Source organism: Biomphalaria glabrata, chromosome 7, assembly GCF_947242115.1.
Source record: "Biomphalaria glabrata chromosome 7, xgBioGlab47.1, whole genome shotgun sequence".
NCBI classification, from domain to species: domain Eukaryota; kingdom Metazoa; phylum Mollusca; class Gastropoda; family Planorbidae; genus Biomphalaria; species Biomphalaria glabrata.
The window spans coordinates 14,107,734-14,126,354 of record NC_074717.1 but is presented as its reverse complement, the minus strand read 5'-3'; the positions used below and the strand labels follow the sequence as shown (position 1 = coordinate 14,126,354).

Here is an 18,621-nt window from a genome sequence, read left to right as displayed (position 1 = left end):
TTTGGTCTATTGATTCTTTAGAACTCGTTATTGTTTGCAAAGAAATATTTTAGTGTACTGCGGTAAGCCTAGTGACGTAAGCAGCGTTTTTCCCGTTTACGTCATGGAAAATTTTCATTCATAAAACATTCTAGCCAAAACTAATTTTTCGATAATGAGGCATTTTCAAACCGATATAACGGTCGACCTCGAGTTTTCCCGATGTGGCCAATGAGTTGAGAATTTTTTTCTCACTATTATGCACATACCATGAACTTTTAAAGAAAATCGTTAGAGCCGTTTTCGAAATAAAATTTATATATATATATAAATATAAATATATATACATACATACATACATACATACAAGAATTGCTCGCTTAAGAGTATAGGATAGTCAATAGCTTATTTTTAGAACTTTGGGTATTTCCTAAAATTAAGTTAGTATTTGACAGTTTAAAAATAGACATTCATTCATCCATTTATTCATATAAGTACTAGAGGTTCCTGAATGAGTAAGCATTTACGTAAGAATCATTTGTTTTTCTATGCATTTGAACCTACATTACAGGTCTATAGCCCTAATATTATTTTTAATATGTAATTAATTTTTCTAATAGGCCTACTATATGAAATATAGTAATATGGTCATCAAGTGGATAAAAACAAAGCCTACATTGTTTTAAAGTAAGCTCTACTAGTAATTAACATTGGCAATTAAGAATTGAATGTAAATATAATTTCTTAAAATATATTATCAATAATTTTAATTATTTGTACAAAGCTTATATCAACTTACTTTGTCTGTCTGTCTCTCTGTCTGTCTGATCAAAAGTTTTTACACGTTTTTTTTTTCTTCACCCATTCTCGGATCAAGTTAAAACTTTGCACAATAATTCAATGACATGGACTAGATATGGTTCAATAAAAAGATACCTAATTAGTTAATTAATTTCTGGTAATTAATTATTTTGTTTGATACTAACAAGAGAAATCTATTCTTCGGTATTCACAGATACGGCTAATTATGTAGGGTTTCTCCCAAACCCATTCTCAGATCAAGCTGTTGCTTTAAACACTTATTTATTGTACTTAAACAAAACATGAATCAATTAAAAGTTAGCCCATTAAGCAATTAATTATAAATATTATATCGAATAAGGAAAATAACTTCTCCATTATTGAGAACAATATTTCTAGGTTCGGAGTTCTTTCCCTTAAATAAGCTTTTTTATTATTTTTTTTTACTACTTTGCTTGTCCTGGGAAGTCCCTATTTCAGAGACAGATATTTGTTATCTTAAGATATTTTAACTTTATTATTTTTTTAAAAGATATTTTGAATTTTGTTTTGTCTTTGCTACTGAAATGATTACGTATAAGTAACCGACTGAGCCCCAAACATAAGAATCGTTACCAGTTGCGGCATATTCAATCATATTATCGATATACTTTTAAAACAATCTAATGATAATTTTTTTTTCAGGTGAAAAAAACAACAACAAACTACTGTTCTTTTAAATTGAACACAGTTCAGAGCAATCTGAGTGACTTGATTGAATGTTGTGTATGATCATTTTTATCAGACGTTGCTTATTTAATACATGGTATAGACATATTAGCCATGAGATAAAGGACAACATTTGTATGTAGGCGAAATAAATGTTTACGAAGCAGTCTACTTGTATATACATACAGGGCGTGTTTATTTAAATAGATAAGAAACATTATATTAAAAATGCGCATTACAGCTATAGAAGAAATTAATTATTTTTTGTTTAAAAACAATCTGTCACATTTATATAGCCTATGTTATATATTAAATTCTTATATCGAGTCGCCGTCTATTCTTAAATGATAAATGAAATCAATATCAATAAGTTTAAAATGGAGACTGGACTCATAGGATTAATCGTTATCACTCTACGGCCCCTTCCACTTTGCCGACGAAAATATGACTATTAAAACAGAACAGCCAAATATGGCGACATAATCAATTCATAGGTGCATTTGTCAGAATTATTAAAGAAAGACTGTTTAGGAAAATTCTAAAAGTCCTAAGAAATTTTTAAGTAAAAGAGTTACAATTGAGATAAGTTCTGAAACCATTTTTTTTTCCTAGTCGCCTTTTCCAAACCTCTACTCAATCTGAGATTTTTCTATTCTATAACTAACTTTGGGACTATAACTCACAATTTATACGTGAATCCTAAAAATACAAAAAAATTAGAGTAAAATCTTATTCGTCTACGTCTCCTCCTACTTCCGAATTTTTTGTTCAGCGCTTTGGATTCTAGTTCTGTAACAAAACGAAGTTTCAAAAAGGCATTTTGAACAAAATGTATCACTTACAAATGAACGTCTTTTTCAAATATTCTTTTTCGAAGACATTTTTTTCGGCGATCCTCAAAGCCCAAATCCAAGTTAACTTTATCAATCTTTTGGATGTTTGTTTTTTTCCAAGATCAAATCGTTTGTATTTGCAATGTAGTTAGGGCTTATAAATTCATATTAAAAATTTGTAAAGTAAAAACATTTTTCTAAAGGTTCTTAAAAATTAAACATTTGCGCGAGTCAAAACGGTCGAATATCCAAAGAGCATCGTTCTGTGGCGTCTTATTCTGACCAACCAGGCCTACTACAAGAGGTCTCGCATAACAAGAAGCTAATATCACGATAAATACGCCAATAAAAATATACGTACACTTCTAGTGCCACGAATGTCCGTCATATATCAGTATAAGCCGTTGACCTATTGTTACTTTATTTATTTTTTTGTGGATCTGCCTTTTTTAAATAGGATAAATGATGAGCAAGAAAACGCTTGGTGTCAGGGCTCCACTTCGAACCCCGTTGGCGGAGCTTACAGTGGAGGAAGAGAGAAAGAAACACATACTAGAATTTAAGGGCTAAAAATATGTTAGGGGATCGTCGAAATTCGCTGGACGTTTTACTGGAAGTTCCCAAATAATTTAATAAAATTTGTTGCCCCGAAGCTCGAGTTTAAGTGCGATATTTCAGCTCAATAAAATCAGGAAACGTTGTGGAGAATATTTAATGAAATTGTTAAAATTTGGGCTTACTATGACGAAAATGAGTTGAGATTAGATTTTTTTAAAAAGTCAGCTGTATTTGATAAGCAGTTATAAATTCATCTACAATATAAAATTCTTGGTCCTGACCACTCATAATCATTAATTGTCCCACTTGCCATGGACAATAAAATATAAAAATTTAACATGTTCATCTTTAACTTAAGACCTGTACAACTTAGCCATTTTCAAGATTGAAACCGTAGCTGTTAAATTGACCAAAAAAAGGATTTTTATTCGCAATTTCTGTTAACTATGTATTTGAAAGCTGCCATCCTAATGTCTAACTTAAAAAAACAATAATTCCTCCAACTTATGAAGACTTTTTTGGTTCGTAACTTTCTTTCGTTCTCTTTAAAAACTGTAGTGGGTGAGAATGTGCAGAACAGTTTTAAAAAAAAACGACAAGACCTAAATCTACTAGTATGCTTCTATTCTAAAGCAAACATTTATTAAAGTCCTAAATATTGTCACAGTAAATATATGGCCTGATAAAATGTGAGTGTGCGCGTTATTTTTTTTTTTTTGGGGGGGGGGGGGGGGGATGTCATGTGAGAAAGTTTGAGAAACCCTGGACCAAGAAACATCGGGAATTATTTTTGTGTTACTTCAATTTGTACTTTAGAACAAGAACATAGCTCAGAGAAGTGTAAGTTATTTTTCAGGTTGATTAAAAGACCAATGCTTCATGTAGGTTCTATTTGTAGTATTTGTTTCTGTTATAATGAAATGCTATTCTAAACATCTATTAATCTGTACTCTGATAGATTAATCATCTATGTATGTATATCTAAGAATGTATTACATGAACATGTTAGGCTACTAAGCAGTGGTCTTTAGCTGATGTCAATGAGATAGATGAGAAAAAAAAACAGGAGCCTATTGGTCTACTTAGTATTTTTCAATTTTATAATTTATAGCGATGTACCCTATAGAATTGAAAATCCTATTCATGGCACACACACAAAAAAAAAATGGCATAGTTTTTGATAGACATTGATTTGAATGTAAAATACTTTTTTTTCTATTTCTTTGTTTAGTCTTTATGCTGACTCAAGAATAGGGAATTCCCCGTTTTAATTCGGGAATACTAAAACTTATCGTTGGAATTTACAATAGCCTCTTCGATTCCTAGTAGATCTAGAATAGATTGAAGAATGTCTATTAAGGTACTTGACGTCATTAACTGCAAAAATCTTATTTACTGTGTATGTGTAAATAACCGCTGGAGTGTGTCCGGACGAATAATGTTTAAAAAAAAGGAACAAAAAAGCTCGTCAATGGTGTTGAATGGAGGTTACGTACCAGTGACCACTGACATACCAGTAAGCACAGGGACATGTGATGGTGGCCGCCCCCTCCCCCTTTTCCTTTTTAAACTCGAGGTTGATAGATCGGACCACGTTAAGCCTCTCTCTCCTCTGTTTGTGTGTGTGTGTGTATATATATATATATATATATATATATATATATATATATATATATATATATATATATATATATATATATATATATATATATATGCCTCTATGAAATAAATATTAATAGAAATGTCGGTACTGCTGTGTACTTTTTACTATACGGCCCGAGCCGAATATGACTGGACATTCTTCTGGAGCCGGAGATACTATCCGGTGCATCCCTAATAGGGCCTTTACATAAACATGTTACTGGCAAAGTGCGAAATGTGGCATTCCATAGAATGCCCAGACGTGTGTTAGATTTATTTTGTTTATGTTATGAGTGTTATGCATTGTATGGCATTAATTAAAAACTTAAAAATATGTTTACAATTCGTAAAAATGTTTGCTCTTTTCAGTGGTTTAGCTAGGGACTAGAGGGCCCGGGGAGCTTGACCTCTTTAGGGGCCCCTGCATTTTGACTTTCGACATCATGACATGAGATAATGGCGCAATATTTAATGTAAAAACAAATTTCGGACACTCATTTGCAGGTACCCTTCTAGTGGGGTCCCGGTGGGATTTTCAAATTTAGAATCCCCCCCCCCCCAGCTACGCCATTGGCTCCTTTGATAATTTTCTATGTGTATCATTAATTCTTTACACTTTTAGCGGTCACCGAAAGGGAATAGACGCTCCTAGATATGTATAGTCTGTCTGTCCATCCGAAAATAGAAGAGAAAATGAGAATCAGACATCATGATATTTTAAATCATTCCAAATTCTGATGCAACGGCTACTTTTTTCTTTTCCGAAAGTGAATCATTTAATTTTAAAATTATCTATGCAAGCAGATTTTTCAAAAAAAAAGAAACACACCCCCCCCCCACACACACACACACACTTTTAAATGAACCAACTTCAGGGGAGGTAAGTTTTTGAAAAAGGTCACAGACTTTTCATTAATAACTCAAGCTTCATTCATAGATTCGCACTTTGGTACAAAAAAATTGTATTTAAGGTCACAATGGAAAAAGTATCAATGTAGGCCCTATTATTATAAAATATATTTTCCGTTTATTATCTAACTCAGTGATGCCCAAAATACGGCCCGCAGGCCAGATCCAGCCCGCGAAGTGGTTCCAACCGGCCCGCCGAAACGACGGCACAAAGTGTAGAAAATCCCCTCTCCAAAGGGTTGATAAAGTTAGTTTTACATTCGTTAGCGCCCCAACTTTGTCTCTGATAGATTGCTACCATGACCTTTGACATTGTGTTTATGAAATGGGACTAGATGTATAATCTAACAGGAAAAGTGAACGGATCTTTACTTTTTTTGTGGAGCATGAAAATAAGCCAATGTATTTGATGTGTAAAGAAAAGTATGGCTGTTTAAAAAAAAACAACAACAAACAAATGTGGCAGCATTCTTGAATTGAGTCGCGAATAAAATATTGTTAAACCACGCCTAGAGATTATAGGATTGAATATAGTTGCCAAAAAGAGACGGTTAAGCTAGATATAATGTTGCTCACATTTTAAGTAGAGAAATGAAGCCATTTTCCCGAAGGGTATAAAAGAAGATAAACTTCAAACATCTCACTAATTAATGTCAGTGCTACATCCACGTGCTTCTAATCAAATAGTTGTAGTTCCATTTCATTTCTTTTTTTGTATCTTTTCGGTCATGTGGCCCGCAACACGAGAGTTGGAAATTAAAATGGCCCGTAGGTTGAATTAGGCTGGGCATCACAGATCTAACTCATGGAATAAATACTAATTGAAATCTTGTATTTAAAAAATAATTTTGATACGAACGTCGCTTTACTTATAGGTTTTGAATATGGAAAATTGAGAAAAAAAAAATCACTTTTATAGCGCGCAGTTTTGACATATCCTCATTATACACTCGACAGTCTAAATAAGACTAAATAGAGCCCAGATCTATCTATCTATCTATCTATCTATCTATCTATCTATCCATCTATCTATCTATCTATATTTATCCTTATATCCCTAAGCGCCTCTGACTCCGCCCATCTCTAATGGGTACCTGCTATATAGGCGCTATGCTTGTCAAATGGCACTCTCGTTAACCGTGAGCCATAAAAAAAAAAAAAAATAACGCATAGATCATTAGGTCTGAATGGGAAATTTACTTAATGAATATATAAAAAAAAACATGTAATTAAAAAAGGGTGACCGGTCACTTCATCCCCGGTGACTTCATCCCCTGTCATTTCATCCCTTGGTCACTTCATCACCCGGTCACTTCATCCCCCGGTCATTTTATCACCTGGTCAGTTCATCCCCCGGTCATTTTATCCCCTGATATTTTCATCATCTGATCAAATAGAGCTTGGAGAGCGTGATGCCAACCCTCCACAGCGTTATTCGTTCTCGCAACACCACCGATTACGTCCAGGTATTTATTCCATGTACTTGGAGGGAATAAAGCTGAAGCATAGTTATCTCCTCTGCCACGCTGTCTGCGACCACGTACACAGGTATGCTCGAAGTTCCGGCATCCGATCGTGTTGTGGCAAGGATTCGGCGAGTACTTCAAAGGAATCACTAATGTGTTCTTCACGTACATAGACCAAAGCCGAAAGACATCTTACCATGCCACGTAACTCGTTACAACCGTCATAGTCACTTTTCATGCCCAATTCATTGACTTTACGTAATACAGCTTGACAGAGGTGAAAATAACATTCCGTTAATCTGCATGTCTGAAACTTCTCTTGTAAAGCTGTCATGGCGGCTTTCTCAAAGTCTGTAACAATAATTTCTGGTGTTACAGTTGGTACAAGTTCTTTAATTGCTTCCAGCAATCTATCATACGTAACTCTGGTTTTGTCTTGAAGCAAGCAGTACAACACTGATGGAATCACACCCTGAGCGTATTGAAAGTGAATTGTGTAGAGTTGATAAAATAAACAGGGGACAACCTTAAAAGTACCATCAGTAAACCAACATTTGCTACGTCCGAGCCATTCTAGTAACTGTCGGTCACCGAAAACTAGAAATCAATTATTTTCGCTTTTCTCCAAGGAGTCGTATAATAGAAACTCTTTGTACACTGTTGGTACCTCAAAGTTTGCATCAGCCGGAAGAGATGGCCAAGCTCCACCAATGTCTAGAAACTCTTTGTACACTGCTGGTACCTCAAAGTTTGCATCAGCCGGAAGAGATGGCAAAGCTCCACCATTGTCTTTGTTTCTGAGTCGTTCACGATGTCGTCTGAGTGTCCTACTTATAACACTTTTTCTGGGCACAGCCATCAGAACAGAAGGAGGTAAGTCGACTATTACATTAGCCTGACAAGCCCCCAGTGTTGTTGTGGTTTCCAACATCTTCTCCTTCATTTTTTCTACTGCGTTCTTTGCAATGGCTTTATCTCTGTTACATTCATGATTGTGAGTAAATGATTGATTGATTACATCATCTTGGGCAGTAACTAATGTTACCGGGCATTTGTGTGTTTTATATTTGTTACATCTCCAGTTCATGTTTCCGTTCAGCGCCTTCTTCTTGAGCCAGAATTCATCTCCTTCATAAACTAGGATAGATCTGCCTTTAATGTGAACTCCAGAGACATTTCTCTAACATTGGCTATTTGAAATAGAGAACTGCTGATCACATATAAAACCTAAAAACGATGCTGTGGAGTGGGAAAAAATACATCAGATCGACGCCTTCTGGCAGAGAGAGAGAAAGAGATAGAGAGAGAGAGTCACACCCTAAATATACTTGCAAGATTATTTCCAATTAATTAAACAATTAATTTTAAGGATATAGGAACCTCATCAGGACGGGTATGTTCACATAAATATAGGCCCACCACCAGTTTCGAGATCTAAAATGAATGTCAATAAACAAAATACATACTTACATATACATGTAGAAATGAAATATCGATAGAAATAAAGTCCTATAACACAATTTGTAACTTTAATGTTTAAAAGGAAGTCCGCCTTTATTAGCAAAAAAAAATAAAACCTTATTTCAAGGCTAAAAATGACTCGCCCATTTTCAAGAAAGATTGAAAAATAAAATAAAGTGATACTTTCACCACAGCTTAGCCTTTGATGATAAGTTATCAGCGGCACGGTCATAATTATTCTAATCGCACTTCTATCTCTCAAAAGATTTCCACTACTTGCACCACATCTTGGCCTTAGATGATAAGTTATCAGCGGCATGATCATAATTATTCTAATCGCAATTTTTTCTCTCAAAAGATTCCCACTACTTGCACTACACCTTGGCCTTTGATGATAAGTTATCAGCGGAATGATCATAATTATTCTAATCGCACTTCTATCTCTCAAAAGATTCCCACTACTTGCACTACACCTTGGCCTTTGATCATTACGCTATAGACAAGTGCACATCCAGATTTAGCATATAATAGATTTCTTATTAAGAATACAAAGTGGAAGAGGAAACACCATAAACGCATTAGTAATATGTCATAAAATGTCAAAAGAAAGCATTCTACATAATCATATTTATATATAAAATATTTAATTGGGGATGAAATGACCGGGGAATGAAATGACCATGTGATAAAATGACCAGGGGATGAAATGACCGGGGATGAAGTGACCGGGGATGAAGTGACCGGGGATGAAATAACCGGGGATGAAGTGACCGGGGATGAAGTGACCAGGAACCTTGAAAAAGTACTTATGTTTGATAAAAATTCATTTGGAAAGATTTAAACTTTAAAAGAGAAAAATTAATGTTATTATTATCATTATTATTATTATTGTGCCAAATGATTTTTAAACTGTATTACTTTCAACGATCAAAACAAGACTATGGCTTGAATATTCCGGGTCCATTGGTGAATTCGATGGGGTTGCCTCTGAGTTTGTGTTATGGCACAAACTCTCTTTGTAATCTTGTTTTTCTTGTCTATGTGTTTACAGGAAATAGAGAACGATGCGAATCACAAAGAAAACTGAAACAAACGTAACGACCTCCAGCTTGAACACGTAATTTATTTACAGCTGAAACTTCTAAACAGTGTGTGATGTCTAGACATGTTAAGGGTACACCAACTGGAATGTCTTTCAAATATGAGCCCAAGAGACCAGAATATTCCACTTATGAACAGAGAATAGCCACATACACAACTTGGAACGTTGCTTTCATTTCACCAATAGATTTGGCTATGGCCGGTCTTTGGTATCTGGGTAAGGGCAATTTAGTTTTTTAAATTTATTTAAATATTTCAGCGAACCAATAAGGGCAGCTTAAAATTATTTGTCTATTTCTTAGGCCAATAATAGAATATGCATCCTCTGTTTTGGGATCCTTCAACTCAAGAAACCATAAAGAAACTAGAACAGACACAAAATAGAGCAGTGAGATTCATAACAAACGAATATTCACATTTGATTAGAGTAACACATTTAGTTAAGTCATTAAATTCAGGAGAGAAGACTTAAAAGTTAAATAGCAATTATACATAACACACTGAACCATAATCTTAGAATACAAAAACAAAAACCTAATAAAATACTCAGAAAGACCCAAAGATAAAGGCTCATTCCTTATTCCATATGCCAGGACGAATTTGTACAAATACTCCTTTTTCCCTAGTGCTATTAGAGCATGGAATCAGTGGCCTGAGTCAGACAGGAAAACCAATGCCTTGGCAGTTTAAGTTATTGATTAACATGCATGATTAAATTGACTTAGGGACGTAATCATCTTCTTTTTTGATAAGATATTTACAAACGTACACTCTTTACATTTGGCTCCAACTGAATAGCAGTAGTCTTTGGAAGGTATATTATAGTTGATACTCCCATCGTCTAAGTGGCTCACAACTTTCCTCGAAATTGTCTTCATAATACCACAAGGGAGGTGGGGGTGGGAAGGTCAAAGTCTTTTAGTCGAATGGCCTTACTAGGCTGAAGAGCTTGACATGCTCGAAGCAGAGTCTTTATGTCGTAACAGGGAAGTTGTAAAAGAAATACAATTTAAACATTTCTCAGATTTTTCACTACACAACTATTTTTCCTGTATATTTTCCTTTATATATATTTTTATTTCAGTAAAAATAAAACGAACGTCAGCATATAAAATTGTCCCCGATGTTCTAATCCTGACTGTTTGTAATGCTCACCATTTTGTTTGGTTTTCAGGCGAAGGAGATCGAGTACGTTGTTTCTTCTGTGGTGGAGGACTTCGGGATTGGCTGCCAGACGATATCCCACTGAAGGAACATCAAAAATTATTTCCGAAATGTGGCTATTTAGAATTGGTGTCGAATAATCCAATGTTGGAATCCAGTAAATCAAGGCTTTAAAAAGTTGACTATTGACTTAGAACGTAATCTGATGGTTATTAACTCAGTGAAACAGGCACATTGAGATGATGCACGTAAGACGACTGGTTATAGGCCTACTGGTCACAAATAGTCGCCTTAATTTACTGGTCAAACAAATTTATTTTGGTGTGTGTGTGTGTGTATTTTGTGTGTGCAGATAACGGTGTTGGGGGCAGAAATGCTCATAACACACAAACAATGAATGCTGACTCAAAGTCTGCAATGACAAACAATGTTAAATGAAGAATCAACAACATCTCCAAGTGATATAAACATGTATTATATATAATTACAATTTTGTCATAATGTCTTGTAAATGACTGTGTGTTAATACATTTTGAAATATTTTGATCAATGATACGAGTATCCTTTGTACAGAGAAACATTCACATATTATTGTCATATTCAGATTCAAATTAAAAAAAATGGTCTTGCTAACTTTAAACAGTGGTTCAGTTTAGTTCCTCTAATTATCATACTTATTGTGTGATCGAATTACTGTATTGTTCTACATATTTAATTCAACACATTATGAGCCTAGACAGTTGCTTGATCACTAGACATAAATAATTCTAAAAACGTTTGTTTTTTGTACTAACAAGGTTTCATTTCCTATAGGACAAGTGTCCTAGGTGATTAGTTACTAGCATCCTTCTATTTCATCTCTAACCTAAGATTATCTATTTCTTTCACTGCCGCTCCTACTTAGCATGGCACATAATTTATCGATCTATCATTTTAATTGGACTAATTATGTATCCAGATTAATTCAAGATAGACTTTTCGATATTTTTTTTTTGATGATAGGTAAAAAAAAAATAATTTCAATAAAAATTTCACTAGAAGTATTTAGTGAACTGAATATATTAATCTTGGTAAATGTTTAATTCAATACTTGAACATTACCTAATAGTCACAGACATGACATGATTGAATGAAACTAGTACTAAGTAAACACAACGCTAACAAATGTGTGTACAAAACATACACATGAATGTACATATTGTTTTGTTCTCTGCACTTTCCTATTTTAATTGCAAGTATTTTCAAACGAAAATCAATAATAATTATTAATAAACTAAAATTTAGTCTAAATAGTCAAAACTCAGTGATGTCTCGGCATGTAGGGTTTGCAGTGAGGTGTGCTGGGATCCGGGCTAAGTTTTATTCAGACAGTCAAAGGGATGCAACTATGAATATTTAAACTCAACAAAAGCTGTAGCTGATAGACTCTCTTGTCTCGCACTAGTCAAAAACGTTTACATGTAGAGTAGCACTCTCTTGTCTCGCACTAGGTAAAAACCGTTACAGCTCCAGATTTACGGCAGTGCGTCTACCAAGGACCTTACCTTCAACATATTCAAACATATACACTTTTAAAAAATAAAAATATTAATATTAGATATTTTAATGAACACAAACAGGAAAGTGAGATTAAATATACAAGTAGGCCTACTTTTTGTTTCTAAAACTTCTTGTACACTTGCATATAAATATTTATAGTCACTTGTGAATTCTTTATTAGAACTTTGGAAATAATAAAAAATCCTACCCGGGGTCTTAAGTCCGGCTCTACATATATATATATATATATATATATATATATATATATATATATATATATATATATATATATATATATATATATATATATATATATATATATATATATATATATATACTTTTGACATTTCACTTCAAGACTACTACGACCTGCAGTTATGTCCCCTACATCTAACAAAAAAAATGGAACTACATTGCTCTGTTTACAATTTGGTGACTCGTTTTTTAATTAATTAAGCAGATTTTTAATAGTCTAGACTGGAAATTACAGTTATTTAAGACTACCTTGAATAAGAACAACAACCCAACTCATCATGATACAATACAAATTACTTTTTCATTAGTATTTAGGGTCAGACTAAATGTTAGTTCATTCAATCGTGAATATTTATTAATCAGTTTGTGACTTGCCAGACAGGCAAACATTTGTTTTAATTGCGTTTTCTATCTTCACCTTGCTAACTACTCCACCCCCCCCCCCAACCAGTACACAGGCAAAAAGGTTCAACGGAGAAGATAATAAAACAGTGGCACATCAAGAGGATCTATTATCTCGAAACGTTTTATAATTTGGAATCTATGACAGAAAACAGTTCAACTTTCTTAAGTCAAAGCGTCATTCTGTTATCTTGAGCTCCCATTCTACCCATCGACCTCTTTTTGAAGTGTCAAGGGGAGGGAGTGCCAAGGGGAGGGAGTGACGAAAGAAAAAGTAGAATCTAAAAATGTTCAAAAAATGTGTTCGCGTCTTAAAATGTTTAATTACTAGATGTTTTAATTTTGCACTTTTTTAAAGACATGAAAAAGATAATAATTTTTAAGCAAATAAAAATGACATTTATTTTGTTAAAAAATAATTCTAGGCCTACTTGTTAATATAAAACTTCTAATGGTTATGTTTAGAATCTTATAAATTTATATATGACAATTTATACGGACCAGTTATTTTACTGGATTGAAAATTTATTTTTTTAGCTCTGATCCTTTTATATCATAGTCCCGAGTAAGGATGTCAGACGAAAGATCAAAAACGTAAACTGTTCTGTCTCCAGGTGGTTTGCAAGGTTTTGGTGTTCACAAAATAAATTCTGGCACAGCTTGTGACGTTTACAGTGGACAATCTAAAGGTCTGCTGGGGAAAGAAATCAAAAAAGATTTGGTCATAAAATTAAAAAAATATAAAAAGAAAATCATTTGCAGTATTTTCTTTGCAAACAAAAAAACAAAACAAAGTTGAACTTTGAATCTTCAAGTCAAAGATGAAAACCTTAGAGAGCACTCACAGTGACTTTGAATGATTAGCAGCTACTGAGTGACTAAACACGAACTAAAAGAGTGGAATATATCAACTTTTTATTCATAATGAAGGAAATAGTAGACTACTGGATGAGCATGGTCTCTCCCATAAACGGCAACATTAGTAAGACATCCTTAGGTAACAATGCTACATATGTATTTCATTAACATTGTGCACTTTATAAAATACTCATAGATCAAAGAATAAAAAATAACAGCTCATAAATAAATGTATTGTTTGAAAATACATCAAAAGCAGAATATTGTAGCTTATAATAAATTTTGTTTTTCACATTTTGAGAATCACTGTCAAATTGTATCATACTATTACGAAAGATATAAATGAGTCCTAAAGGAAAAAATAAAAATCGTAACAGATAACATTAAAAAAAGTGTTTCAAATCACATTTTTACGCCCTCGTGTTTGATTAAATTGCACCAGCACTCAGGAGGGACCTTTAAAGTTTCATTTAAGGTTAGTTGCTTTTTTTTTTGTTTTTGTTTTGTTTTTTACAAAAATGTCCTGGACGTAATTGTATGTTCTAATTTTTGTATGCTGTCAATTTTATACAAATTTTTGAAAACATGTAACTGTTGTTGAAATGATATCAACACAGCAGCCTGAATACAGAGTGTGGAGTTCTTGTTGGACCATTGACAGAAGATGTTTCTACAAGTTCTGCTCTTTCTGCCCGTGATGAGCACCTGGGGAATTCCCACCTGGTACCAAGATGCCAGACAGTCTTTTATTGACGAGGAGAAGGCCATGAGAGTTGGCGCCAACCTAGTAAGTTTTGTTTCACTTGCAATACCCATTTGTTCATCACTGCAACAGTTGAACTTACGACCTTATGAGAAATCAGTCCCCTTTATTGTCATTAGGGCCTACTAATCAGTTGTCATATTTGACAAATAAAAGTCAGCATTGTACAATTAGAAAAAAAAAAGGAAACAAAATCCAACTCATGATGTCATTGTTTCTTCAATTAGTGAAAAGAAAATTATTAAACACAAATACTTTATATAAATATATATATCCCCTGTGTTTAATGCTTCTAAAATGATCTGCTCTTGTTTTGTTCATGACTCTAGCTATGTGTGTAAATTAATCCACAATTACTCAGTGCTCGTTAGATGGCTACTATAACTTTCTTAAATAAGACTTTCGTCAGACGATCTGCCCAAAGATTTCCACTTTTGAACTTGTCAGCACTTTAATTAGGTATTATGAAATAGTTTTAATGTTAAGGGAGCTAAGTATAATTTTTATTACAATGTGTGTGTGTGTGCATTAAACTAATTAGAGAATGATTATTTTTGCTTTATATTATATTAGTCCCTAGGTACAGCCTAACAGACACATGCGCACACAGTCGTACATAGAGTAATAAAAAAATAAGAAAAAATACTTCACAAAACTCTATTTGCCAAAAATGACGTCATCACCTATAGATGAAAGCGGCGTTCTTTGAACATCATAAAATAAAGCGGCGCTTTCTAATTGCGTACACTTTTAATACAAACTATCTGCGATATCCGGAACATTTCTTTTAAGCATTTTCTTTGCTTATACTGACATCATTTTAACTGCTTATAAAAAAGATAATTCTGTTATAATTAATTTCACCATCAGGTTCTTAATGCCAACGAACAGTTAGTGAATAATTTTCTGATGAAGTTAAAGAACGAAACCATTCAGCAGAGTATCTGGACCACCACGCCTTACCCTCCCTCAGTTAGTTTCTTTAAGAGTAAGCCCTGGATAGACAACAGCACCATCTTTCAGGTCATTAAGAGGATGCCTAAAGGTAGGAAACTACACTTATGATAACAATGGATTCATATTGCTACAAAGTGGCAACAATAATTTGTTTTGTGTGTGAATGACAATGCTAGTTTGATTTATTATTTTTTTCCCTTACGGGTAATTGTTGACATCTGTGTTGCTATACTTCTGAAAAGTTCATTGACGGCGTTAGGACATGTCATCAAAAGGGTAAAATTTTGTTTCAGCGACACTGACGTGACTGTTAAAAAATGAAGACTAGGGTTTTGAGCGAGACCAATCATATAGGAGGCCTGGACACTGGCAACGAGCTATTGGTATCGACTGCCCACAGGTTGCGACGTCGCAGGTCAGTGTTCAGGCCTACTACTATTACGGTCTCAGATTGAGAGATAACAAGAGTCAACACATCATACTTTTGGTGTCCGTAGAGAGAGTCAACACATAATACTTTTGGTGTCTGTAGAGAGAGTCAACACATAATACTTTTGGTGTCTGTAGAGAGTCAACACATAATACTTTTGGTGTCGGTAGAGAGAGTCAACACATCATACTTTTGGTGCCTGTAGAGAGAGTCAACACATAATACTTTTGGTGTCTGTAGAGAGAGTCAACACATAATACTTTTGGTGTCGGTAGAGAGAGTCAACACATAATATTTTTGGTGTCTGTAGAGAGAGTCAACACATCATACTTTTGGTGTCGGTAGAGAGAGTCAACACATCATACTTTTAGTGTCTGTAAAGAGAGTCAACACATCATACTTTTGGTGTCTGTAGAGAGAGTCAACACATCATACTTTTGGTGTCTGTAGAGAGAGAGGCAAGTCTTAGAGATTTGACTGAACAACATTCAACGTCTGCCTTCATTACGTATTCAATTTATTATTTGACATCATTCATCAGCGTTGGGTGCCTTTACATTATTTTGGCCTTTCGCATGCGTTATTTGTTTTTTTTGAGGTTACCTCTGTTTGGACTTATCTATACACAGCACAGCACGTAGGCGCCCAACAGCGGTTGTTGTGGTTGCCTTTTTAGATAGCCTTATAGATTAGTAATTTTTTTTGCATGTTATATGTTTTGGTCTTATAGATTACGGGCGTTCCTTCAGAGTTTATTACCTCGTAGTCCAAACCTCCTGTAGGGATTTGATAACGTGAACTGTCACTAGGACCAAAAGTCAAGGGACAGATGAGATGATCAGATGATTGTAATACCTGCTTGGAACAGTGGCCAGGGTTGTCTTTAGCTGGAACTTAGACCCCACCATTCCCTGTCTTCCAAACGGAGGCTTGAGTCAGGGCATAACAAGAGACATTTCTGAAAGAATGTCTCATACTTGAACAATAATATTTTCTTTTTTGTTTTTGAGTAAAAAAAAACAATTAGTGGAACATTTTTATTCCCTTTTATTGTTAGACCAATGCTAGCTGCCATGGTCACGTGTTCTATCTGCTGCTAATAATTTTCTGAACGTTCAGGTGGAGTCCTTCACCTCCACGACTCTGCAATGACGTCATTGGACTGGATAGTGAAACATCTGACGTATGCACCTAATCTCTACACTAGGGTCACTAACGACACCTACCCAAGAAGACGTTACCAAAAGAACGACACTCATCCTGGAAACGGTAAATTAAAAAAAAAAAAGATACTTTTGTTTAGTGATCATATATATTTTCATTTGGATTTTTTTAAAATTCCTCCTTTATACTGCTTACATGGTGATTGTTTTTCTCTTACCGACTAATGAATAAGAGATTTTTAAAAAATATTTTTTTAACCCCGCCCCCCCCCCTTTTGAAAAAAAATCCTAGTTTATCAAATGTATAGATCTACTTTAGACTTTATAAAATTCCAATAATAAACCTTTAGGTCTAGACTTAGAAAACGCTGCGTTCCTAAACATTAATTTGTTGAACTCTTGAATGAATGACAAATATACAGGGAAATGCCCGAGAAGGTCTAGTCGGTTAAAATTTAATTTCTTCTCGTTCTCAAAATTACATTTATTTCTTTTTGTACTTTGAAAAATTATAACAGTCAAACTAAAGTTTTCTTAATGTAGCGCTAGTAAATCTTTTCCCCACGATATACAGCAACTGTTTAAATTTCTAAGAAAATCGTTTTGACATGAGTTTCACGTTCTTGAAAGGAATTTCGCAATCATGACTTTCCGACTGTAAGGCTGTATTGGTTCAAAAGTTGAATAAATGAATGTTCAGAAACATTTCGCGTCTCGTCTTGTAAGTCTAGAGCTAAAGGCCTTTCATTGGAATATTTTAAAGTGTACTAGATCTATACATTCGCTTAACTAGTATTCTTTTTCGAGGTAAAAGTCTGTTGGACCGTTGGGGCACAGCGCAAGATATGTCGACTGTCTCCATTCCTGTCTTTTGCCTTGGATGGAGCCTCTGTCAATGGCAGGCCAGTCCATTCGCTTTCTCTGTCTGCATCTTCCTTTTTTTCCCCTGTTACTGTTCCCTGAAGGAAGGCCTTTGCAAGTTCCGAAAATCTTGTATTTTTTAAAATGTATTTATAATGTTTTTCTTGTTTATCTATCACTTATTAGTTAGTAAGACTTGACTTGCTTAACTCTCTAACAACTTGCTTAACTCTCTAACAAAATCTCGCCAGCTTCAGGAATTATTGTCTTTTAAAAACAAAACTTTTTATTTACTTGTTCATGTAAATGTTTAGAAATAAAAAAAACAATCAACTGGCTAAGGAAAGAAAAAATGCAAACTTGTAAAATGTGATCCCTGCAAATTATTTACAGTGGTCAGAACGTCACAACGACTGACCACCACTACCCTATCTAGCACAATTCAGGTACTTGTTAGTTGTTGGTACACTTTTGAGTGGACTCTAAGAATTTTTAATTATTGCAACCTGCACTCATCAGAAATTTGACTGAAAAGTATTTTGTTGTCTAGTTTTTAATTTTATATAAACCGAAAACAAATGGTCTAAGATTTATGAGATTTACAATTTTTGAGATCTTAGAAATTGTAGATAGATAAGATTTATGATTAAAAAGATTATTGAGATTTATGCGTTTTAGTTTATATAAATTCAATGCATATTAAAATCTAATCCCCATTTTCCTTAGACTGGCGGTTAGTGTCTGAGCTTAGATCATCTTTCAGCGATCCCAA

General features: G+C 34.1%; 2 protein-coding genes across 8 annotated transcripts in view; both read left to right on the top strand.

Moving 5' to 3' along the window:
* Positions 1-410: 410 nt before the first annotated feature.
* Positions 411-11,261, top strand: LOC106062134 (putative inhibitor of apoptosis). Of its 6 annotated transcripts, none has more exons than XR_008778992.1 (4): positions 440-506; positions 600-666; positions 9,408-9,674; positions 10,632-11,261. XR_008778992.1 is itself a non-coding variant. In XM_056036180.1 (2 exons), exons 1-2 carry the CDS (start codon positions 9,512-9,514, stop codon positions 10,793-10,795), a joined length of 327 nt encoding a protein of 108 aa, XP_055892155.1. In that variant the 5' UTR covers positions 9,408-9,511; the 3' UTR covers positions 10,796-11,261. The 6 variants fall into 6 exon arrangements, 1 of the variants encoding a protein (XP_055892155.1); XR_008778993.1 differs by having other exon boundaries at positions 479-494; XR_001216761.2 differs by lacking the exon at positions 600-666 and having other exon boundaries at positions 411-506.
* A 2,670-nt stretch (positions 11,262-13,931) lies between these two features.
* Positions 13,932-18,621, top strand: part of LOC106064810 (adenosine deaminase AGSA-like) — a 17,457-nt gene continuing 12,767 nt past the window's right edge. The window contains exons 1-5 of one of the 2 annotated variants that reach the window (XM_056036022.1): positions 13,932-14,150; positions 14,293-14,462; positions 15,309-15,483; positions 16,945-17,094; positions 18,576-18,621. The exon at positions 18,576-18,621 is cut by the window's right edge and continues 15 nt beyond it. In XM_056036022.1, coding sequence (XP_055891997.1) covers positions 14,340-14,462; positions 15,309-15,483; positions 16,945-17,094; positions 18,576-18,621 — 494 coding nt within the window. In that variant the 5' untranslated portion in view covers positions 13,932-14,150; positions 14,293-14,339. The remainder of the gene's footprint in view (positions 14,151-14,292; positions 14,463-15,308; positions 15,484-16,944; positions 17,095-18,575) is intronic. The other variant, XM_056036021.1, reaches the window with a different exon arrangement.